At 40.5% G+C, this 26067-nt stretch overlaps 1 protein-coding gene across 1 annotated transcript in view; it reads right to left on the minus strand.

Annotated features, from left to right (window-relative positions):
• Positions 1-9375: 9375 nt before the first annotated feature.
• LOC136884669 (tsukushi) overlaps positions 9376-26067 on the minus strand; it is a 31664-nt gene continuing 14972 nt past the window's right edge. Inside the window, exons 2-3 of the mRNA XM_067156924.2 lie at positions 17401-18565; positions 9376-14914 (exon numbers count right to left, since the gene is read on the minus strand). Of these exons, the coding sequence (XP_067013025.2) occupies positions 14602-14914; positions 17401-18563 (1476 nt within the window). The 5' untranslated portion in view covers positions 18564-18565 and the 3' untranslated portion in view covers positions 9376-14601. The remainder of the gene's footprint in view (positions 14915-17400; positions 18566-26067) is intronic.

The raw sequence follows: 26067 nt of genomic DNA on the forward strand, positions 1-26067 counted from the left end.
TCTTTACCAACAAATGATACAAACCTCTCTGCATCTTTCGGGAATGCCCAATCACCGGCAGACAGCCAATACAATGTTAATCAAGACTCAAGAGTTAATACTAGTCCTATCACAAACCTCCCTTCGGAAAGTCGAATGGGAAATAATACAAAATCCAAAGATGAATTAAGAGCAAATATCAATCCATCTCAAGACAAATCCGTGAGTATTTCCAGACCGGCCATAAAGGCATCTTTTTATACAGGCTTCAATGTTCATAAAAATGAAATGAAGTCTCCGGTAGAAACGATTAAACAAAATAGTTTGGAGTCGCCCGGGGGCATGGGCAGAGAATTAAGGAATAGAGTTTCATCAGTTTCAACAGGAAATCATATAAATGTGCACGAAGGAGACTCTGAGCCTTCTCCGGAAAGTTTTGATATGAACATTGCGTTAACAGGAAAATTTCCGCCAAACCAAAGGCGAGTGACAGACTTAAACAAAAGCAAGGGGAGGCTAGAAGTAATGGGTGCAGACAAAGTAGTGATATTTCCAGGGTCGGTGGATAACTTAAAAAATGACTTTACAGGAAGGAAAATATTCACTGATAGTCCTCCAAACATAAAACAAAGTTTGTCAGGGAGAAAATATATCCATGTTAATCCTCCAATGACGTATCCTAGTTTCGTGGGAAATAATATGAAACAGAGTTTTCCAGAAAGAATTCCTAATAATGCCCCAGTCGTAAATAACTTCATTCCAATGTTTAGAAAAACTAAAGTGCAACATTATAAGCCTGATTTGTTACCACTTGAATCTATTGCAAACAATGATACAAAATTACGCATACTAGTCTCCAACCCCGAAGAACTGGTGCAAATACTGAAAGAATTCAGGATGAAAAATGCTCGAGTACAAGAAAATAATATGATGACGTCTGGAAAACGTGGAAGAGGACAGAACTACGCATTCAGTAACAGGCACACAATTAACCCAGGAGAAGATCTATTGAATCTCATTCAAAGTTTCAGGAGAGCCTCTGAATTTAGACGATTGCCACCCTTCAAGGAAACGGGAAAAAAGGAGAATGTGCTTCAGTATAGAGAGATGGTTCAAGCTTCGCAGTCTGCAGCATGAAAAATGAACAGATTTAAAAACTGCAGATATAATGGGAAATATACCCCCCGATAAACTGCGAGCTGTACTTCTTTTATAATTAAGCACGGTGACGCTCCATCGGAGTTAAAGCATTCGTTGCATGATTAATGTAGATGTTCCGCTTAGTCATAAGTGGATCTCTCCAATTCAAAATAATTGCCCCCTTTATTACTGGCAGTTGCCTTCGAATTGATGATTCACGAACAGCGGGGAAAGTAGATTGAATAACAAGCGAAATTCAAGTAATTCAAGTCTACGAGGAGGAATAAGCTATACAAAATATTAATGAACATTTACCAAAACACAGAGAATATTCCTGAGTTGTATAGGGACTGTTCGAGACATTTTATAAAACAGGGCTCCAAATTATCCATACTACTCCACAAACTTCCACAAGAACTATTGAAACTGGTTAAAAGGAAGCATTTAAAATTGCAAAAACAATAAACGGAAGAACGGTGATTCGTGACGATGAAGGAAGTAGAGGAAGAAGGTGAATGTAAAGATCGCCCACAATAACACGATGGGAAAGAGAGATAACGACAAATTGAAAAGACGAAACGAACTATCGTACGGTTTCAGTATTATGAAGAATCATGGCAGGAGTTCCAAAATAAAGAATCCTTTTGCCATCCTTGTATTTTAAGTATACCTTATATAAGTAAGTCATTTTTTACTTGCTGTATTGATGATATCTTCCTAATTCTGCCTATACTTCACACTTTGTATTCATTATTTAGGAACAAAATATACACTATAAATATTGTATAGAATGTGTACAGTAATATGATTTGCTCTGGGGTGCCGCAAGGTGAATAATTCCTACTTAGCGATTTTCAGTCTCCCTCATGATCGGAAAGTCACTTATAACAAACGTTGGAAATGACGTATGCTGCATTACGATTAATAGTCTTGGTACTCTGTGTTTCCAATCAATCAATCAATCAATCAATCAATCAATCAATCAATCAATCAATCAATCAATCAATCAATCAATCAATCAATCAATCAATCAATCAATCAGTCAATCAATCAATCAATCAATCAATCAATCAATCAATCAATCAATCAATCAATCAATCAATCCATCCATCCAATCAATCAATCGATCAATCAATCAATCAATCAATCCTCTTCTTATAAACGAATCTTTGCCACAATCTATCCTCTTGACTTCTAACTTTATCCTCATATTGTGATCATTCCTTCGTTTAAAAATCCAGTTTTAGCTCTTCAGGAAAGCAACTCAATGTTGAAAACATCCTAGGGATATGAACTACAAAATTTAGGTAAATAAAATAAAGTACCGTACCGTATGAGAATATTTATTTATTCCTAAAATTGACAATCCTTTCCTTAATCATCGTTATCCGGTCGTTTAGATTATCAGTTTGCCTTTTTCTACCACTACGAGCGCTAATGTAAGTCGATGCAGAGTTTCACTTAAGCCCTTATAACTACATTCGGTGTGGAAATTTTTAAAATTAAAATAAACGTCTGAGGGCATTGATCCAGGGAACACATTACAGAAAGAATTATGTAAATAAGTAAATTTGGCTAGGATTTGAATAAAAAACAAACAAGCGATTTGGTCTGTGGAGGAAAGGGAACCAGGGTAGAGTGTTATCAGGAATTAGGTTAAGGCAGATGTTGAAGAAAGTAGAAGAGAAGGAGGAGGTGGTAGAGTTTCACGTTGGTAATAACAATGTAAGACAAGGAGGTATAAGTACCAGCATAGTTGGGGATGTGTGGGAGGGATCTGGTAAATGCAGCACAGGTGAAGTTTAAGGAAGAGGAGATTATTATCAGTGGAATACTGTGTACGAGGAATACTGATTGGAAGGTGATTGCGGATTTAAATGAGGCTATGGAGTGGGTATGAGAGAAAATGAGAGTGAGATTTCTAGATCGTAACGGGTGGGTAGGAGATAGGGATCTGCGCTCAGATGGCTTTCAATTAAACTGCAGTGGTACATATAAGTTAGGAAATTTGTTTAGAAGGGTTATAGGGAGGTACATTCAGGGAAACTGTGTGGCCTAAGGAGTGGTGATAAGGGAACAGGGAACTGGAAGTCAAGTAGGAATGACATAAAAATGTTAATATTGAACTGTATAAGTATTGTAAAGAAAGGAATAGAATTAAGTATTTTAATAGATATATACTTACCAGATATTGTAATAGGAGTTGAATCATAGCTGAGAAATGATATAATGGATACAGAAATTTTCTCACGGAACTGGAGTGTGTACCGTAGAGATAGTATAGGAATGGTAGGAGGGGGAGTATTAATTCTGGTGAAAGAAGAATTTGTAAGCTTCGAAGAAGTTAAAGATGAAAAACATTAAATTCTAGGTGTAAGGCTCATCTCAAAAGATAACAGGCAACTTGATGTCTTTGGAGTGTACATACCGGGAAAGGGTAGCGCTGACACTGATTCAGAATTATTTGATAAGATAATCAGCTATGCGGGAAACGACAAGGAAAGGAACGTGATTGTAGTGGGAGATGTCAATTTACCGAATGTCAATTGGGAAGGTAATGCGAATGACAGGAAACATGAACAAATGGCAAATAAGTTCATCTGGAAAGGAGAGCCGAATCAGAAAGTGATGGAATCAACTAAAGGGATGAATTTTCTGGACGTGGTTCTGATAAAACCAGATGAGCTCTAGAAAAATTGACGTGACAGGTGGTAGAAGCTGTTTTTTCGTACTTCAAAATAAATGCGATAGAATTTAAGGTTGTAAAAACAGAAATACCTTATGGTTGATAAAGGAAGCATGGGGGAAGTTTTTAAAACGTAATTATGATCAGTCGAAGATGGTAAAAAATAAATGTGAACTCCTTACGTGACTGGTCTAAAGCAATAATTGTTGAGGGGTGCGAAAACAGGCCTGTGCTTTTAAATGCAATGTGAAATGGAAAGACCCACTCCAATACAACATAGAAACACCGGGTGAGTGGCTGCATGGTTTGGGTCAAATAGCTGTTACCTTGAATTCTGGAGATACTTTTCCGCGGTTTCCTATTTTCACACTAGGCAAATGCTGAGCACAGATCCTTATCTCCTACCCATCCATTAGGGTACATAAATCTCACTCCCAGTTTCCCACAAGCCCACTCCATATTCACTTTGAAATCCACGATGACTTTTCAGTCACTATCCCTCTTACACCGTATCCCACTGATTACAATCTCCACTCCCTAAAACACCTCCCGTGCTGCATTAACCAGATTCCTCCCATACGGTCGCTTCCTTCCCAATCCTAGCCATTTCCTATTCCGTCGTCTCCATGAGATCTATCTGTTTCGTTGCCACGTGAAGCAAATTAAACAGAGAAATAAAGATATCGCGCAGCCTGGAAAGAAATAGAGCTAGGAATTGTTGCGGGAGTAATGATGGAATGAAGGAACTTATTGGGAAATTAAATTAAAACATCATCTAAGGATAACATGATGCCAAATAAAATTGGCATTCATATGAAGAATAATATTCTCTGCAAATACTCTTTGATTCTCTGACCCTCCCGATCTTCTAAATTTACTCAACAGATGGCAGAACGTTCCTAATAACTTACATGCTGGCAAGAGAAAACATCGACATACGCACAGCCTTCTGTATGGCCATTAACAAAGCGCAGGGACAAACTCTTGTAAAAGGGGTGTCTACGTACCCGAACCGCCACGGCCAACTGTCTCGGGTAATATCGTTTGTACAACAAACCACGTAAGAGGAACTCCAAAAGGGTCTCTTGCATAATGCGAGGTTGTGTCATGTTTCGACGCTAAAATGTAAGTCATTATTAGTACAGCTCCTTGCCTGAATGGTCAACGTATTGGCCTTCGGGTCAGAGTATCCTAGGTACAATTCCCAGCCGGATCAGGGAGTTTACCAGCGTTTTTCTTAAGAGACTAATCTTCATGTACATACGGTACACCATACTTTCAGCCACCGCAGAAGTTGGCAATAGTGAATGCTCTCTTCCACATTGGGTTGGCGTCAGGAAGGCCATCCAGCCGTAGAACAAGGCTAAATCTGCATGACGTACCGAGCTTGATAAATTAGGGAAAGGTCAAGAAGTTGATGAATTAGAAGAAGGGTGATTTGTGTTCCGTCTTTGTCCTAGGTTGATCAGACGTCCAACTTTTTCCGGGCTTGTCCTACATTTCGACCCTATGTCCGGGAGACAGAAACCAGAGCGTGAAAATACCCTACTTCATTCCAAAACGGCCTAATCTATAAGTTGTATCAAACTTGTTACGTTAGAATTAAAGCACGAATTCCATCACGTGCTAGTTCCTGCTCATCTGGGTGTGGCCCTGAGTTGTCTAGCAATAAAACTGCTTTAATGCGCAGACTGTTTTAGTTTCAGGCACGACAACAAACACACGCGTGATCTTATTAGAGAGGAAGCCGTACGATGACTGCGGGAGTAAGCAGGGAATGAAATGCTGTAGAAAACTCAGTTTAAATTTGAGAAAAGAATATTTCAAAAATTCGGATTTAATGGGGCCTTGGATTTCCGAGACTCTACTGTAATGTTACGTGCCAGCCCTGTGGTACCCCCTTTTGGTAATTCCTGGAAGTGGCCTGGAGGGCATGGCCGGCCATTCCCTGTATTTTTCTCTTCGTCCTATGTTCCATCTCTAGCCACATTGCGAATATTCCGGTACACATAAACCGAGCTATGAAAAGGAGGCCAGCTGCGAACAGTCAGTGTTGGACTCAGTGTGTTGTCCCACCGGAGTCCGAACGGGTTTTGTTGTTGTTGTTGCATTGGAGTGTCGAACGAGTATCTGGACTGGGACGCCTGTTGGCTGCGGTCATTGTCCCAAAGAAGCCAGAGTATCACAGCGTACCGAACGAAAGACTATCTCTGTCTGTGTGTGTATGCTTCTGTGGACTGAGGACCGTCGTAGATTCAGTGATGGGAATAATTGGAAGTGTTAATGGTGGTTATTGTGAGGAGTATTGTGCTGCTATTTAACACTATTGAGCTGTCATTGTTTACTTGTTGATTGTGTTGGACTGTGTGAATTACTGGACTGGACTGTCTCTGAAGACGAACCAAGTGTTGTGTGGCCTTGTCTGCACGCAGCTGTTGTCCTGAGTGATTGGCTTATGAGCGCAAGTGAAAGTCCGGCCACGCCCTCTAGGTCGGCTGGGAACTCTCCGGTTTTGTGACCCACTAGAGTGAAACGCAGCCCGAAAGGCAGTTTTAAGAGGGTTGCGCAGTAACATTCGCGCGCTTTGTAGTATGACATGTTTTCCGCTGAGCCAATAGAATCCTTTCAGTAAGAGGTGCCTGTTTGTGCGGGTCACGAGTGAATGTTTCGAGTTTCATTTGTAAATATCATAATGAACGAATTTAGGGAACTATTTGCGTGTGACGGTAGATCCAGGAAGAGCACAGGAAGAGCTAAAAGACAAGTATTCCGTCGACAGGCGAGGGAAATAGTATTTAAAGTGTATTTGTATTTTGTAAGCATGCAGCAGCAGGCGTTCATAGGCGGAGAAGGTGAGAAACGCCATGTTGCCACGCTTCAAAAGAAGACAACACTCGCGTGTGGTATCGGCCTGCGAACAGTACAGAGTATCAAAGAAGCTTCGGAAATAAAAATAATGCGGTATTCAGGTCGCCAGAGAAGAACCCTTAGAGGAAGAAGCCAGTGACCTCGATGATTTCAATAAAAATGTTCTGCGTACAACAATATTTGATATGTATAGAAACGGCGAATATCCTACGGCATTGAAACTGGACCGTCCATTTACCTTCCTTAATATCTCGAAAATTTTCCTCAACACATTCGCGGGGTTTGATGTTAAAAATTAATTTGGACTTTTAGGAAACGTTTAAGCCCACGAAAAATATAGGTCATCGCTTTAAAATTCAAGATATAACTGGAAGAAGAGAATGTTTACACATTCATGCTGTTATGCTCTCTGCACTTCGCCTTCATTTCTCTCAACTTCCATTTAACTTCTTTAATATCTCGAAAATTTCCCTTAATACTTTCTCGGGGTTTGATGTTAAAAATTAATTTGGACTTTCAGAAAACTTTTAAGCCCACAAAAAATATAGGTCATCGCTTTGGAATTCAAGATATAACTGGATGAAAAAATGTTACACATTCATGCTGTTATGCTCTCTGCCCTTCGCCTTCATTTCTCTCAACTTCCATTTAACTTCTTTAATATCTCGAAAATTTCCCTTAATACTTTCTCGGGGTTTGATGTTAAAAATTAATTTGGACTTTCAGGAAACTTTTAAGCCCACAAAAAATATAGGTCATCGCTTTGGAATTCAAGATATAGCTGGATGAAAAAATGTTCACACATACATGCTGTTATGCTCTCTGCCCTTCGCCTTCATTTCTCTCAACTTCCATTTAACTTCTTTAATATCTCGAAAATTTCCCTTAATACTTTCTCGGGGTTTGATGTTAAAAATTAATTTGGACTTTCAGGAAACTTTTAAGCCCACAAAAAATATAGGTCATCGCTTTGGAATTCAAGATATAGCTGTATGAAAAAATGTTTACACATACATGCTGTTATGGGTAGCCAAATTGGCATCACCGCACCTCATACTTCTGTCTCTCTCTGCGCAACGAAACCGCCTTCCGGGCTGCGTTCTACCCTTCCAGAAAGTACCGAATGGGGCTACCTCAGAACTGACAGGTAACAATAATTTTAAAAAAACTGAAATTGCAAATTTGGCATGCACAGGGATTTTTTCAGAAATACGGCAAGAAATATTTTGAGCAGTATTCTGAATTCCTGAGGACTGCAAAGTATTTATTCATAGCATCAGGTCATAATGCTAATGAAGAGAAGTAAAAGCAAGGCAAAGCATAATCAAATTTACAAGTCAAATATTCGTTCATAGGAAGAGGAATTCGGGATTGGAATAATTTATCAAGGGAAATGTTTGATGAATTTCCAACTTCTCTGAAATCATTTAAGACTACACAAACAACTAATAGAGAACCTGCCTCCTGGGCGACAGCCCTAAATGCAGATCAGTCATGACTGAGGTTGACTGATTGATTTACTGATCTCCGTACAGGCCATGAAGGCCCTTGGAGGGGTGGAAGGTAAAGGCTTCCACAATCCGCAACCTCGGTACTTGGTGGTGTAGAGTGGTTAGCTCTACGCCCGACCGCTTTTGTCCTCAGAAAATAACCTGTTACTCATTTATGGTGTACGCTGGGTGAACCGGAGGGCTATGGGCAGCTCCATAATAATAATAATAATAATAATAATAATAATAATAATAATAATAATAATAATAATAATAATAATAATAATAATAATAATAATAATGATCAGGATTTAACAACCATCCATTAATCACTAGATAAATCACGGGATAAATCAGCAAGCAAACAAAGAAAGAATTACAAAATTACAAAAAGCATACAAAATTGTCTGGAAAAGATTCAACAAAAATCCATACCCCAAAATGCAAAATTACGACACTACAACACAATTGTCAAACCAGAAGCCCTTTATGCATCAGACACTCTGATAATTGGTAGCAGATCACAAATTTAAAAAACATAGAAAAAGAAGAGTGAACAATTCTCAGGAAAATTCTAGGACCTAAATGCATAAATGGTATTTGGATGAAAAGGAATTTACAGAAAATCTATCAAGTAACAGAAAAAATCACAGACACTATTAGTAAAAGAATGTTAAAATTCTATGGCCAACTGATCAGGCTGGATAACAATAGGATAACAAAGAAAATACTAAATCTCGCAGTATCTCTAAAAAATCACAACTGGCTTACAGAAATAAACAAAGATGATCAGGAAATTGGTATAAACGAAGAAATCTTACAAGACAGAAAACAATTCAGAAATCTCATAAACAAACACAAATTTGCTGATCAAGCTAAAAGACAAGCTACAGGATGGACGGTAGAACGCAAAAAGAAGCACAGCGAAAGGATGAAGAGATTTTGGGAAGACAAGAAGAAACGTTGTGCTAAATAAGTTCACACACGCTCTTTAGTTGGGCATAACGAATCAAAAAAATATTGATTTTACATCCCACAAACTACTTTTACGGTTTTCGGAAACTCCGAAACACCTTCAAATACCGCCGATCTGAGGCAGGATCGAACCTGCCGAGTTAGGCTCTACCGTGTGAGCCACACGGGCCGGTGGGAATAACGAAGAAAGGTTTGTTTCTTGTGACGTACAACTTGAAACATTTTGAATGCACAAAATTTCATAATTTAACAAGAATGATTTATTGGCAAAAATCACATCAGCAGATGAATATGAGTATGATTTACAATTACACATAATGGTAAGAAATATGAATGTTTTTAATAGTACGGCGTATTTCTTTTTAAAATCCATCCTAGAAACCAGCAACTCGTTTTATGGCCTGCAATATGACGACAGGTAGTGTTTGAGGCAAAATTTCGTTGCTGGATAAAGTGTCCTCCATCTGAGTAGTGTTTATTTGGCCATCCTACTTTGTTCGTCTTCTTGGCTACAAGATCACCGTAAGCGACCTTGGGTGCAGAGCATTCCGCATGCGGAATCAGATACCAAGCAGTGGCGGTTCGTGACATAATAATAATAATCATCATCATCATCCGATAGAAATGGCTGAATAGAAATCTGCTTCCACTACAACATTAATTAATTAACTACACTACAATGCCATTTATGCACACACATTAACAGGGTAACAGCTAATGCAATCCCGACTTCTATGGCACTGCAATGTTTCACTGATCACAATCACAAGTGATAATAAAAACATTCATGAAAACAAATAAACAGTGCACTCCCGAATTTCTCCCTTCTTGCTCAAATTTCAAAGCATTATAATGTATTTAATACTTTGACCACCCTACAAAACTTTTTTTATGGAACTGAATTGTTAAAATAGTCAGTATAATGGAAGTCATTGTTTTGTCTCTTTATGTAAGCAATTACAGAGTGAAATAACGTTAAATGTATTTGAAAAGGCGGCGGGGCGGCGCCCGAAAGCCCTTCAGGCACGAACCGCCACTGATACCAAGTGTTTGTCTATATACACTCAACATCCCTCATAACCAACCACCACGAAAACATGTAGTAGTTCACTTGTAAGGTTGGCGTAAGGAGTGACATCCAACCGTAAAACAATGAAGTCTACAAGATCCTAAGATAAATGATATACAGTATGTACATTGTTTCCGTTACGCAGACAAGTATAGAACCATGGATATGTTTTTGGACGTAGAAGTAGAGAGAGGAAGTGCAGATTCTTTGGCTGTTCCCCTCTTAGTAGCCTCTTACGACATGCAGGGGTCACATGTAACGCATCCTTTGATTCCATCCACAGGGGAGATAAAGAGATACGGTATGTTGAAAGAAATATACAGCATCACGATCTACAGTACGGCAGCTGATCCAGCACAAAACATTCCGATACCTTGATTCTCACAGGGAAATTGAAATAGTTCTCCTGAATGAGTAAATTCATTTCATTGAGAACAAATATTTCAAGTTCCCTATGGGATCAACGTCTACGTATATCATCTGATGACCTAGCAGGCATCAATTTTCGTAAAAGAGACGCAGTGGCCTCCACTACATCCACTAATCATGCAGCTTGGTAGGGGTGTTAGTTACCAAATGACGAGCCCAAATTGGCACATTGGTGAGAACCGCTGGCAACCGAGAATGAGTTAGTTGCAAAATTTCAAATTTCCAATAACGGACCATTTACGAGGGTCGAGTTGTAAGGAGATAACACGGATAATTTAAGATATGCATTTGGAAATATAGGGCATGTACTTATACATAGTGCCTGAAGACAAATTCTGACTTCAGGAGATTCTCGTAGAAAAGTGACAGAACACAGGCCATTGGTAAACATTGTTTTATTATGGTATAGACAGCAAAAACACAAGACTACGTACAAAGGACAGATCTCCACTGGTTACAGACCTTCGAAATAATCACCCAAGGTTTCCACTGTGCGTTGCCAGCGGTGGGGCAGGCGCTGAATACCATTCGCCGCATGTGTATCGCTAACGTGTGACACCTCTCTCCGAAATGCTGTAGGATGTCCTCTTTGTTAGCAAATCGCTGTCCACGTAATGGCTTCTTGACTTTGGGGATTAGATCATAGTCACATGGGCTCAGATCAAGCGAATAAGGCGGGTGTGGAAGAACCTCCCATCCCCATGGAGACTGGACGGCCTGGGCGGGGCAAATCGGCAGTTGATACTCTACCCCGTTTGAACGCCTCCACCCACCTCGCCACTGTTCTATAGGGCACGGCATGGCATAGCCCTAGTGTAGGCACTCCACTCACTCCGCTTGCTGTACACGGAAGCTCCGCGGCCGGTGATACTCTTTTATTTTTAGTTCACGGGATTGCCGATAGAAGCGTTCTTTACGATCTGCCAGCGATCTCCGAATTGTTGCCAACTGTTAAGGAAATGTCCAGCGGACTGTTGCGAAATTTGTTTTAGGTTGCAACCACTAAATTACTTTTTTCTTGCCGTGCGGACAGTATGCGCCGCGGCGATAGTTAAGAGCCTCTCGAAGGGTGTGTGGCCCCCGAAGGCCTGGAGTTGGAAAGATAGGTTACAGCTACTAAATTACATGTTTTTCTTGGTGTGTTTCTTGTTGCGTTTTTATTCTGAGCGGGTTGGTAACGGAACCAGCGAGTTACGAATTATGGGAATGACGTCATGTCCGCCAATGGCCGTGCTCGTAGCTGGCCGGCTAATGGTCGATGGCGCGTGAAAACTTTCGTTGTATTATAAAAGTAAACATACATTTTTGGGCGGGTTGGTGGGTCCCTGGCATTGGTAATGAACACATCTCTCTTCTAAAAGGATTTAAAGGTACAATTCATATATATTTCTTCGCGAAGTTGTGTGTTATATACTGGAGTGCCCAGGGTAGGACGCTACCTTTTAATATACGATTGTTGCTCGTGCTTGTTGACTTCCATTTTGTGACGCTCTCACTCACACACTGAACTTGGGGGCATGCTTAGACCCGCACTGTTGTTTACATACACCATCTAGTGGCATCATACGCAAGTACATACCGCAGGTTTTCCGTGTTGTCTGCTGTTCGCGAGAAAAAAAAAAGTTGCCATGCCTTATGACTCAAACTCCGTATATTGAAATTACCCCCATACCATGTCACAAGATAGCCGCACGTATCAAGATCTATCACCACCATCATCATCAGTCAATTCTATCATTACATGATGTGGCCTCTTTAAGTCGTGAACTCAGGTAAGTATTGAGCAGTTCTCTGCCAGGTAGCATCAGCCATTCTCTTGATGTTTTTGTCCCATCTGTCCGGCAGCCTTCCTCTAAGCCTCTGATGATCTCGTGGACTCCATTCTAACACTAGATCTACACGTCCAACAAAATGGTCGCTGATTTAGCACACCATTTCATAGCCATACATATTCGCAGGATACATATTATGAGAAAAAAATCACTGTTTTCTAAGCTGCACAGAGAGGCATCGAATCATGTATATGTTTTTAGGTTTAGAAGAAGAAATAATTTTCTCTCTCTTCCGCGTGTTTATAATTTTAATTAATGTTATCCCGTTAAAAATATTCCCCGCTGCTTTGTTTTTAGGTCTAATAGGTTCAACATCTTCCGAAAACATGTATTTCCGTCCACCAAAATGACGTACAATGGTTGCTTGGTTACGGCGTCGTTTTTTTTTTTTTTTGACGACGCTAAATTGCTTACGTTAATTCCAGATAAATCAAACACATATCAATGTTAAAATTCTGCTGCCTTCGGTGACGTTACGTGTGTAAGGGGCTTTGGTATCGCCAAGACGAAACGCCAGTCCTGGCAGTGGAAACTTGTTTTGAAAAGAATCCGTTTTTCCCTTTGCGAAAATCAAATGACCATAAATCTGTCTCTCAGTCATGGCCATCCATTAACGTCTGGTAATTTCAGATGGCAACCAGCCATAAGACATAAGCCTGCACGGTTGCTAGGTAACAATACCTTACATCACTGCCTACACGGTTGCTATGTAACAATACCTTACATCACAGCCTGCACGGTTGCTAAGTAAAAATACCTTACATCACTGCTTGCACGCTTGCTATGTAACAACACCTTACATCACTGCCTGCACGCTTGCTATGTAACAATGCTTTACATCACTGCCTGCACGGTTGTTAGATAACAATACCTTACATCACTGCCTGCACGCTTGCTATGTAACAATGCTTTACATCACTGCCTGCACGGTTGTTAGATAACAATACCTTACATCACTGCCGGCACGGTTGCTATGTAACAATACCTTACATCACTGCCTGCACGCTTGCTATGTAACAATGCTTTACATCACTGCCTGCACGGTTGTTAGATAACAATACCTTACATCACTGCCGGCACGGTTGATATGTAACAATACCTTACATCAGTGCCCACACGGTTGCTAAGTAACAATACCTTACATCACTGCCTGCACGGTTGCTATGTAACAATACCTTACATCACTGCCTGCACGGTTGCTAGGTAACAATACCTTACATCACTGCCTGCACGGTTGCTATGGTTACACTTCCGTCACACGTTTTGTCCCGTTACGTTACACAATTTTCGGATGAGCTCCTGTCATGTAAAATCCTGCTGTCTTCGGTGACATTACCGTGTGTAGGGATCTTTACTGTGACGTAGACGAAACGCCAGTCAAAGACAGTGGAAACTCGTTTAAAACACGGCGCCATTTGTAGCTACTGTATATAGAAGGCAGTGTAATAACGTGGGTAAGAAGATGGCGAACATTGGTTGCCTGGTTACCACACTGTCGGTTTTCTGTCCACGCTAAATTGATGATTTTGTAACAAATAATGAAAGGTTACGGAGAACTAGAGCTGAGCTTCAGCTGGCAATCATCATCAAAGCCACGAGGTAGAAGGCACTGACTTCTACACCTCATACTACAAGGAAAGACAGAAGGCAAGCGAGGAGCTGATCATGGCTCCAAAACATCAAAGACCGAACTTGCATCAAGAACACCGAACAAGTCTTCAGGTTAGCTACAGAAAGGGGTGTTTTCTCCAGAGTGATTGCCAATGTCTGGGGGATCGGATGTGGCAAATGAAGAATAATAATTCCACATAGACTCTCGGCCCAAAAACATATCCATGTTAACAGAGGCAGAGAGAGAAGACGCCTTTCAAATTAAACAGTTTGAGATTGCGGCACGTTTGTCACGCTGTAAACAGGGTTAGAGATTAGGAGGATGAACACTTTTGTCTCTGCATCACATCAGCACATGACCATTCCGATTTAAATTTAAAACGAAGGAGTGGAGTGGAAGAGAGTGGGAAGGATAGCGTCCGAACTTCACAGTCTCTCTAAGTCGTTGAACGGCATCGTGTAGTATCGACGTGAACGAATGGTACATTTTCGAGTTCTTTAACGCAGGATCCGGGGCATTTCTTAGGGCGAGGCACTGGTCTGGGTAACGCCGAGGGGCGACAGCTCCTTGTCCTCACATTCGTACTCAGCCCTGTTCGCTTCCAGCTGAACTTCAATGGGGCGATACCTGCCTACCCTTCTCGCCGACCGCCAGCGGTGCCTTCTGATGAAGTCTAAAACCCCTATGGCCGCTACCATGCACACAACACCGAGCAACACGGCCATGGCTACCACCAGGCCAGACTTGACCCTGGGAACAGGACGAACACACTCCAGCTGGTCGGAGGTGAGGCTGAAGATTCGGGCTGCTCGTAGATGAGGAGGTGAGAAACACCTGCAACAGAATAACATTTGATTTAAGTTACGACAACTCTTTTATATGCATCTTCATTTTAGACTATTTCGCCTTTCAGCGATCAGTCCGCAACCCTCTGTGAATTACTTAAGCGCCTCCACAATCCTCTAGTTGTCACTAACTCTGTGGCCTCGTTTAGTTAGATGCATCTTTCTTAAGAAGAAGTCATTCTTTTCAGTATCGTCTTAGTGAATGTAACAGTAAAATTCTCAGTCCGTCGAAAACACTTATCATACCTGTAGAAAACACACACACCAATAAACAAAGAATGATATGTTTCGTTCTATAAGAACATCTTCAGATTCTATCAAATCTCTTTAAACCATGCGTATGTACAGTGTAACAGTAAGTACGGCCAAGTTTTATGTTTGCTGCCATTGATGCTTTCACGGCCCGTACTTATAGACATGATACTGTACAGGCTTTTGGGCTTACGCCGTGTCAAGAAAATAAGGTGAAATTCTTTACGTTTCGCAGAGAACTGTGTTCTGCGACATCAGAAGAAAATCTCGACTGTCCACGAGAAAGGCTTCTTAAACAATGACTTTTTGAAATTTAGATGTCATAATAGAAGTCGAAATGGTACGTTCATTCATCATCAGATGGCTCCCCGGACGTGGCACACCGCTAGCGTTCGAAGCGGAAGCTGGCCGAACCATCAGAATCAGTCTAAGAGCGTCACACAACATTGTTACATCCGAGGAGCCATCTGGTGACGAATGAACGTACCATTTCCACTTCTATTATAACGTCTAAATATCAAAGTCATTGTTTAAGAATCCTTTCTCGTGGACAGTCGAGATTTTCTTCTGATGACGCAGAACACAGTTCTCTGCGAAATGTAAAGAATTTCACCTTATTTTCTTGACACGGCATAAGCCCAAAAGCCTGTACTATATCATATTTATATTTGCTGATCTCTAGTGAATGAATTTTGAACTAAAATAATTACATGGCCGAAGCCTAACACGGAAGTATTGTTATTCAGTTGTTAAGGGATGCAACGAGAGGTATGAGTCCCGTGAGACCCACTGTGTAGTGTAGGGTCAAACTAAACAGTTTTCCACATTCGTTAGAACAGTATAGCAAACACACCAACATTTCGAAGATATTCCCATGAAACAGAGTACTCCAATCATTGTGTTTCTCTTGTTGATAAAAAGTGCTTATATTTGAAGAATTTTAATTAGAAACATATATGCTGTATTTCTTACGACTTCTAGAATACTTTAAACACACTTTCAGTGGAAATGTGTTTGTTTACGCAATTCAGACTCTGTGGATCTTGATTGAGAAACACCTGAGCTACCTCCATAGGATATTCATCGATGTGAAGAAAGATCGCGTAACTAGAGACATTGTCTGGGCAGCACTACAACATCAAAAGGTTCCGGTGTATTTGAAGATGATCCAAGGTATGTACTACGTCCATCTACTATGGTGAAAACCACTGCAGGTGTTTCAGATAGTTTCCGTGTTGATGTTGGTGTTCAACAGGAGTCGGCACTGAGCCCGATTCTGTTCAACATTGTCATCAACTACCTGACGGGGTACCTGATGACAGACCTGTCGTGGACCATACTTTATGCAGACGATATTGTTTTGGTTGGTGAGTCATGTCAGGAAGGTGAGGCAGTTTTGGAACGATGGCGAGTAATACTAGAGGCAAATGGATTGAAAATAAGTCGCAAGAAATCATAGTATATGTTCTTAAACATTGCGCAGCAAGGACAAGCGGGCCCACACAACACTGTCTTTCTTGATGGAGAACCACTGATGAAGACCGACAGCGGACCAATCATCACAACTGATGGTACCGCATCAGTGTTGGTTGGATGAAACGGCGGTCTCTCACTGGTGTTCTCTGTGATGCCAGTCAAATTAAAGGGCAAAGTGTACAAAACCACTGCCCGGTCTGCCCTCATGTACGGCTCCGAATATTGGGCAAGGCAGGAAAAGTATGACCAGCGAATGCATGTCACAGAAATGCGGATGTTGCGATGGTCTGCGTGAGTCACTCTGCATGAAAAAGTGCGCAATGAACACGTGCGAGGATCTTTCAAAGTTGTGCTTATCAGTGATAAGATGGAGGAAAAACAGCTCAGCTGGTTTGGTCACGTCAGAAGAAGAAATGAACACCATTTAGTACGGAAAGCTCTTGCCCATCGAAGAGCCGAAGAGAGGAAGAGGGCGGCCTAAGGCAACGAACTGCTGAGGCTGCCTTAAGGAAAGTGAAGTGCCATTACATCTGGTACAAGAACGTCATATATATTCTCTCCGAATCAGGTGAGCCGACCCTGAGTGAGCCCGTTTTATGGATGTATATACGGCTAAGAAAGAAGAAGTTAGAACAGTATAGTCGTTATCCTGTGTGAGTGAGTAGGTGTTTACTAAGATTGGCCTTTACACTAAACATTTTACCACATTCGTTGCAACAATCTATGTCAAAATAAAATTATTCCTACCTCAACTTCTTCCTCTCGTGGAGTGTCAAGTTGAGGTCCAATAACCACGCTAGGTTACAGTCACAATGCCAAGGGTTGCCATGAAGCTGCACTGACTCCACTTCCTTCAGCACACGTCGTAAATCCGGAGACAGTACCTGAAGACCACTCTGAATCAACGACAACTGTTTTAAATGTTTCACTTCATATTCTTTGGGTCCGAATGCCAGTTTATGGAACGACTGAAGTTGCACACAGTTTTCCATAGATAACGTCCTCAAAGAACGAAGACCTTCAAAGGCGCCTTCTTGAACTACTGTCAGATTTATCAGACGATCCAAATATAGTTCCTTCAACGAGGAGAGCGTAATAAAATTTCCAGCAGTCAACCTCTCAATGTCACAACCACTCAAATTTAACACTTGTAGAGCACCAATAAACAAATCGGGCACTTTTGTGAAGAGATTGTCAGAAATGTAAAGTTCACTTAAAACAGACGCATCATTAAAGAAGTTAGTTGGAAAACGTGAAAGATTGACATGATTTAGCTCAAGATGTTTCAGTCCATTTTTAAGTGCTTCAGTCAGTGCGTATGGCGACTCACTTATGTACTTACCTATACCAATGTTATGACTAAGAGAAATCGAATTTAATTTATTTGCTGTACTAAAAATTTCAGGTGGCAAAGTATGTAAGTTATTAAAGTTAAAGTTGACACTTATAATTCGCGTGTTATTTATGAGAAGATCTGAAGGGAGGACAGTCAGTTTATTGTAACTGAGATCAAGGTGCGTCAACAGTTCCAACCCTGAGAAAGGGTTATCAATAATGGAGACCATTCCATTGTTGGAGAGAATGAGCTCCTTGAGTGGGTTCCAATGTTGAAAAGGGGATTCCCCCAGCGAAGTGATCTTGTTATAGGAGAGATCCAGTCGTTGGATGAAAAGTGGCAGAGAAGCGTTCGGTGCGAAGTTGGAGAAATTTCGACGAGTGCAATCGACGTTGGTCCAAGAGAAGCTGCTTCCTGCGCTGCTCCTCGAACACGTGCAGTCCAGAGAGGTGGCGTTGAGGGCTTTGTTCTGATCCACGCAGCGCCATGATGATGACGTCATGTCCACAGCTGATGTCGACGTCACAAGGAGGAGCATCAGCGTCAGAACGGACGACTGTAATAGCAGCGCCATCTCTGAAAAAAACAAAATTATAATATTAGTATCATTATTATTATACCAGGGGTGCATATTTCCCGGTTATTTAAACTGCACGCTTTATCTACGGACATCTATGATAGTGACCAAGATCTTCTAAAAAGCTTTCTAAAACTTTCTTCTCCGATGGTTAGATGGCTCTGGCATCTATTTTATATCGACCTCTAATGGACTAAACACAAATTGCTGAAGACATTTTAGTTGTTGTAGTTGGTAAACCTTTCTTCTGATGATTGATTTCTTAATGTACGAAAGTTGTCAACACTTCACTTGATCGTCTTTTAAGGTAATCTGCCTAACACATGCCGGTAACTAAGGCCGTGCAGTATGGTCAATTATGCCCTGTATATTCTTTATGGTTCTTCGGGTAACCATGTCTACGTTTGGTACTTCATCCTGATTGTGAAACCTTGTAATAGATAAATTGTTAGGTAAATGTTTGCTCTAAGTGATCCCCTGTCCAACCATTCAACTCAGGCACTTCCTATTTCTCTGTGAACCACTGAACAATTATTATTATCTCTATCTATATACATTAAAACAGTTTACTAAAACAGCTTCATGTTTGTTTTAATATCTCCGGTGAATTATGAGAAATTAATAGGTGTCAAAGTTCAGTCAGATTTGTGTAATTATAAACTCAAGTTATTAAATGATCACTGCAAGGCGAAGGCCTACACTAGCCCGCAATACATTCTGTACTTAGCGGGTTGCACAAGGTTAAGGAGCAATATCTTTACATAAAGATATCGGGGAATATAAACGATTAGAAATGGCGGCGACTAATGACAAATCTGCAGTTTCAGCCGAACTTGGTACACATATGGCTTGATACTGTCTGGAGAAAAATGCCTTGGGAGTAAAACACACTGAGCACCCCTTCGGGTGGAGTGGGAAGGGAGAAAACAATAATCGAAAACGATCTACAGATGAACTTTGTTACAACGAAATCGGTTTTCTAAGAACCAAAGTATTTTAAGAAATATTATTTTGAAATCTGGCAACCTGGCAAATTCTTTCCTGTTCCCGTTTGTCATAGACCTCGGGAATAGAGGCAGATTCCCCACCCCACTGTAACCTGTCCGAATTCTTGCGGTATTACCTGCGTGCGGTGAGTTCACGCATTTTAACGCAATATAACTATTAACTAAAAGTTTTAACATTGGAAGAAAAAGTTAAAGTGTTTCACCAAACTGAGAATGAAATTTAAAATGTGTCGTGAGTTCGTCCTTGTTAATTCCACAGTCCAAGCGATTTGAAAGAACAAAGATAAAATTGTTGCTGCATGGGAACAAAGTGGTTCGAACATTAAGCGGCTATGAAAACCTGAATGGGGCGACGTGGATGAAGCATAATTAAGTTTATGTTACTATATTTTCCATTTTCCACCTCACTGGACTGATAATACGATAATATCGGTTATTACGACACTCCTTTATAACGACACAAATTTTCAGGTCCTTTGGATGTTGTTATAACAGAGTTCTACTGTATGTTCGTATAGAATCTATAGTTTTCGGGGTCGCTGGGATGAATAGTGATACTCTAGATGGCATTTAAGTCCAACTTCAGCCTCCATCGACATGCGGGTCATAAAGGGTGAGAAAGAAAATGCCAAAAATGACAGGTATCAATACTGAATTTACAGTTTTGGGGTTCTCTAAGTTGATTGGTGACAGTTCCAATGATAGTTGGAAGCGTATACTTCATATCTATAATGCTACGTGCGATGTAAAACAATTTTATTTTTAAAAGTTCGTAAATTTATCAGCCAATGTCACAAGAAAGAAATCTACAAAAAAAAAAAAAAGCACTTCACACATAATTAACAGGCAATATAAATCCTAAAAAGTACCCGGGCAGTGCATGGAGAAATTTTATATCCAGACGAGTTATCTGACCTATTTATAACGAATGCTGCGGAGTAGCGCAGGTCCTCTAGTATAGATAAAAGAAGAGTCCGACTCCTTGGCTGAATGGTCAGAGGGTACCGGACTCGATTCTTGGCTGGGTCGGGGATTTTAATCGCGTCTGATTAATTCGTCTGGTTCGGGGACTGGGTGTTTGTGCCTGTCCCAACACTTCACTCTTTAAATTAATACAACACACCACATTACCAACCACAACAGAAACACGCAATAGTGAATCCTTCCATATAGGCAAATTTTGGGCTGGGAAGACTTTCGAGTAAGGAGACGAGCTGCTATGTTTGGAGCTTTTAGTAGAGAGACGGTCTGGAATGACATTAGTAGAAGAATAAGCTTGAGTGGAGCTTTTAAAAGTACGAAAGATCATAATATGAAGGTAAAGTTGGATTTCAAGGCGACAAATTGGGGGCAGATATTCATGTATAGGACGGGGAGCAAGGGATCGGAATAAATTATCAAGGGAAATTTTCGGTAAATTTCAAAGTTCTTTGAAAACGTTTAATTAAATACCAGCTAAACAACTAACAGAGAATCCGCCACCTGCGTGACAGCTCAAAATGCAGACCATTGATGATGAAGTATTCGCGTCACGGATGAACAAAATGGAAATGACGCACCAGCTAACTAAGGGTGTCTACACGATCGTCATTGTCCTTCAGTGCGAAGCTGTGGGACTGCTGGAGTGTGTCTCACGATGAGCAAGAAAAACTGCACGCCAAAGAAAGAAAGAAAGGATGAAAGAAAGAAAAAGAAGGAAAGAGTTTGAGAAAAATCTAGCACCCAAAATAAATGGCGAATAGAGAAGACAGCAAAACCAGGAAGGAACACACCCAACACCCGTAAGCGGCAAAGAAGGATCACGTTCTATAGACACGTGAAGCGAATGAGACCACCAAGATTATCCAATAGGATCATTAATAGAGCCTGCAGGCGGTGGTGATTATTTATAAGAGGAAATACAACTAGGCAACCATCCCCTATATAACACTAATCAAAGAGAAAAATGGAAGGGATCCGACACTTCGAAGCTATCGGCCAAAGAAGATAAGGGCCACAAAGGGCGTGAAAATTAAAGACTCCCTAGGCACCGAGTGCTCTAATACCATCGGGGTCGGAAAAGAACAAGTGTTGACCAAACGAGGTCAGATAGGATAGATAAAAGAGAGGAGAGTGGCAAAAGTAAGTGGAAGCAATGCCAGGACTCACATAATGGCCCCGTGGTCGCCAACCCACGCTCCAAAGTTTAGAGCCACTCGCGTCCCTTTTAGTCGCCTCTTACGACAGGCAGGGGATACCGTGGGTGTTATTCTACCGCCCCCACTCACAGCGGGAATAGAGCCCGCCTGTTTAGGCAGTAATAGGTTACAATGCAAACTTACTGAAGAGAGTAACAAGTATAGCCTACCCGGACAACAGTTGTGCTTTGTGATTTGCATAAGCATTAGGAGCTCGGTCTATTAGAACCCTTGGAAGTTATGTTACTCTCGCTACATTACGGAGGGGCGGGCTAGACCACATTTTCTACCAGCCAAATTAGTTCGTATTGTAATATATTTCTGCCGAAACATGTGGGCTCTAATCAGCCCATTCATAGTAACAACGCTGAACAAATTAAATTTGGGAAGATGCCAGAGCCTATAATGAAAAGGTTATGTGAAAATGTAAATATGAGAATAGTAGAGACAAACAATATAGCTGAGGCAAGTGCTTGAACAAGGAAGTACTTCAAAGAACTTTCAATTGAATAATATTTACCAGGCGAGTTGGCTGAGGGGTTAGGGGCGCACAGCTGTAAGATCGCATCCGGGAGATAGTGGGTTCGAACGCCACTGTCGGCAGCCCTGAAGATGTTTTCCGCCGTTTCCCATTTTTATACCAGGCAAATGCTGGGGCTGTACCTTAATTAAGGCCACGGCCGCTTCCTTCCCACTCCTAGGCGTTTCCTGTCCCATCGTCGCCATAAGACCAGTCTGTGTCGGTGCAACGTAAAGCAACTAGCTAGATATAACATTTTTTGTGTCAGTAATTAGAGGATGAAGGAAAGTAAGTTGATTTGTAATCTCATACCCCAGTGTATTGACAAGGAAATCAAAGTGGCCTGGTTCACTTAGGTAGAAATAGATCTCGAAGAACTGGAGATCAGACGTAATGTCATCTTGGAGCGAGTCCCACTCTAGAATACAGTTCGCCAAGGATTTAAGGAAGCGCCAAAGGTAAAAACAGCAAAAGCATGAACACAGGAGAAAAAGAAACAACACTGAGAACGAAAGCAGAAGTACTGGGAAAATGTTAAAGCCCAAAGAAGGAGACAGTTGAAATGTCGAGGTCCACAGTCGACCGAAACGAGAAGAATTAAGTAAAAGACAGGTGTGAGGCAAGGAGATGGCCTCTCCCCAGTCTTTTTCAACTGCGTCTTTAAAAATTGTGGCATTGTGGAGGGAGACATTACAAACAGAACAGAGAATGAAGGAGTATTGGCGTAAAAAGAAAGAACATCAACAGTCAAAGAAGTTGTGTAATCGCAACCCATAGGAGGTTGAAACGATGCTAAATGAATAATAATAGTAATACGCAGAAGGAGTGTGGATGAAAATGAAGTCTCCTGAATTATACCAGCATTCCGAGAAAATATCAGGCACTATTATAAAATTTTAACATCGCTTTGTAACAGAATATATGAGACAGGCCAGTGGCCTGAAGATTTTCTAACCACAGTGATGGTCCGTATAGTAAAGAAGAGGGATGCATGTAAATTTGAAGATCACAGGACCATAATTCTGATTTCCCATGCAGCAAAAGTACTATTGAGAGTCCTAAATCGAAGGTTATATAAAAAATTAGATGAATCGATTAAGGAAGAGTAGTATGGATTTAGAAAGGGAAAAGGTACAAGAGATGCTATTGGGTTACTAAGAACTATTGGAGTAAGATATATTGAAAAAGGAAGACTGGTATTTGTGACTTTTATTGACCTGGAAAGGGCTTTTGACAGAGTTCAATGGGAGAAATTGGTAGGCATACTGAAGAAGAATGGAGGAGACTGGAAAGAAAGAAGGCTAATTAAGAACCTTTACATAAACCAAATCAGAATAGGACATGATCTGTCAGAAGGGAGCAGAATTGGCAGAGGGGTGAGACAAGGCTGTTGTCTTTCACCAATGCTGTTTAACATATACCTGGAGGAATTAAATGCAAATTGCTTTCAAAGAAAACAAGATGTGGCAGTTGAAGGAAAAATAACTGAATGCATTCGATTTGTAGATGACATGGCGGTTCTAGCAGAAACCGAGAAAATGATGACTGCTATGTTGGAAAAATTGAACAGATCTTGTAAGAAGTTAGCCATGAAAATTAATAGGAAAAAGACCAAGGCAATGATCAGCTAAAATAATACTTTCGGGGGAGGAGATCGAACAAGTGTCTAATTTGGGAAGCGTAATCAGAAATGATCTTTATTGGTTGGACGAAGTGAAGACTAGATTTGCAATGGCCAAGGAAGCATTTATGAAAGAAGGGACACTGTTGAGTGGGCCTCGAAATAAGGACCTTAAAAAGAGCTTAGTGAAGTGCTTTGTGTGGAATGTGGCGCTTTATGGGTCTGAAACTTGGGCATTGAGAAAGGAGGAAGAAAGAAGACTAGAAGCATTTGAAATGTGGATCTGACGGAAGATAGAGAAAATCAGCTGGCAGGAAAAAGTAAGGAATGAGGAAGTATTAAAAAGAGTGGGTGAAGGAAGGAGAACGATATTGGAATGCATTCAAAGACGGAAGAAAATTGGTTAGGCCACGAAATTGTTTAATAACCGAAGCATTGGAAGGGAAGATACAAGGGAAACTGAAGAGAGGAAGGAAGAGGTATCAGTTAGTGGACAGTGTAAAAGTGAACAGAAGCTATTGGAAGACAAAGACAATGGCTGAAGACAGAACAGCGCGGAAAATTCATGGGAAGACCTGCCGATAGGCAGACCACCAGTGATGATGATGATTAGAAAAAGACGACTGAAATTTTATGGATTGGATAATGAAAGACTTACTAAAAGGATATTTAATGACGACTCCTGGCTAAAAGTTAAGAATAACTGGATAATCGAAACTGAAAAAGATCTTCAAGAAATCAGCATAACACGAAATTATATGGGACAGGCCTAGTTTTAGGATGTTGGTAAGCAAACATTATTTTGCTGAAAAAACCAAGATGAGAACCACCACTGCTTGGACAGAAGAAAAACACAGCGAGAGGATGAAGAGATTCTAGGAAAGAGGAGAAAACAAAATAAGCAAAATCGCGCTTCTCACAACGTTGTGAATAATAATAAGAATGAAAAGACAAAGCATATGGAAGGGACTAGATCAGGTTTCAACAATCAACCATTAATCATCAAATGTGGAAATATCACTCAAGTAGATAATTTTAGGTATCTAGGTGAAATCATTGAACCAGCAGGGTTAAATCAGAAAGAATTGAAAAACTTCAAAGAGGATACAAAATTACTTCGAACATATACAACAAAAGCACTATGTAAAAAAGGGCAAAATTACGACAATTATAACACAGTAGTTAAAACAGGAGCACTTCATGCATCTGAAACTACTGTATTATAATTGGTGGCAGATCTCCAATAAAGATGATCGAAAAAACAAGAAAGAAAATTTCTCAGGAAAGTCTTAGGAACAAAGTGCGAAAATGAAATTTGGATGAAAAATAAATCACATGAAATCTATCAAGTTACAGAAAAAAAAATCGCAGATACAATCAGCAAACGACGATTAAAATGTTATGGTCACTTGCATAGAATCAATCAATCAATCAATCAATCAATCAATCAATCAATCAATCAATCAATCAATCAATCAATCAATCAATCAATCAATCAATCAATCAATCAATCACTACTGATCTGCATTTAGGGCAGTCGCCCAGGTAGCAGATTCCCTGTCTGTTGTTTTCCTAGCCTTTCCTTAAATGATTGCAAAGAAACTGTAAAATTATTAAACATCGGTTAAGTTATTCCAATCCCTAACTCCCCTTCATATAAATGAATATTTGCCCCAATTTATCCTCTTGAATTCCAACTTTATCTTCATATTGTGATCTTTCCTACTTTTAAAGACACCACTCAGACTTATTCGTCTACTAATGTCATTCCACGCCATCTCTCCACTGACAGCTCGGAACATACCACTTAGTCGAGCAGCTCGTCTCCTTTCTCCCAAGTCTTCCCAGTCCAGACTTTTCAACATTTTTGTAACGCTACTCTTTAGCCGGAAATCCCCCAGAACAAATCGAGCTGCTTTTCTTTGGATTCAGGTAATCCTGCTGAGGGTCCCATACAACTGGAACCATACTCTAGTTGGGGTCTTACCAGATACAAATATGCTCTCTCCTTTACATCCTTTACATCCTTTACAGGCTCAGAAAGAAAATTTTATCAATGAAAAATCACAATAATTGGCTAAAAGAAATCAGTAAAGACCTAATTAATGAAGAAACCATTCAAGATAAAATACAATTCAGAAACTTCATTTACAAACACAAATTGCATGTAAAGTCC

The sequence above is a fragment of the Anabrus simplex genome, chromosome 13, assembly GCF_040414725.1.
Source record: "Anabrus simplex isolate iqAnaSimp1 chromosome 13, ASM4041472v1, whole genome shotgun sequence".
NCBI classification, from domain to species: Eukaryota; Metazoa; Arthropoda; class Insecta; order Orthoptera; family Tettigoniidae; genus Anabrus; species Anabrus simplex.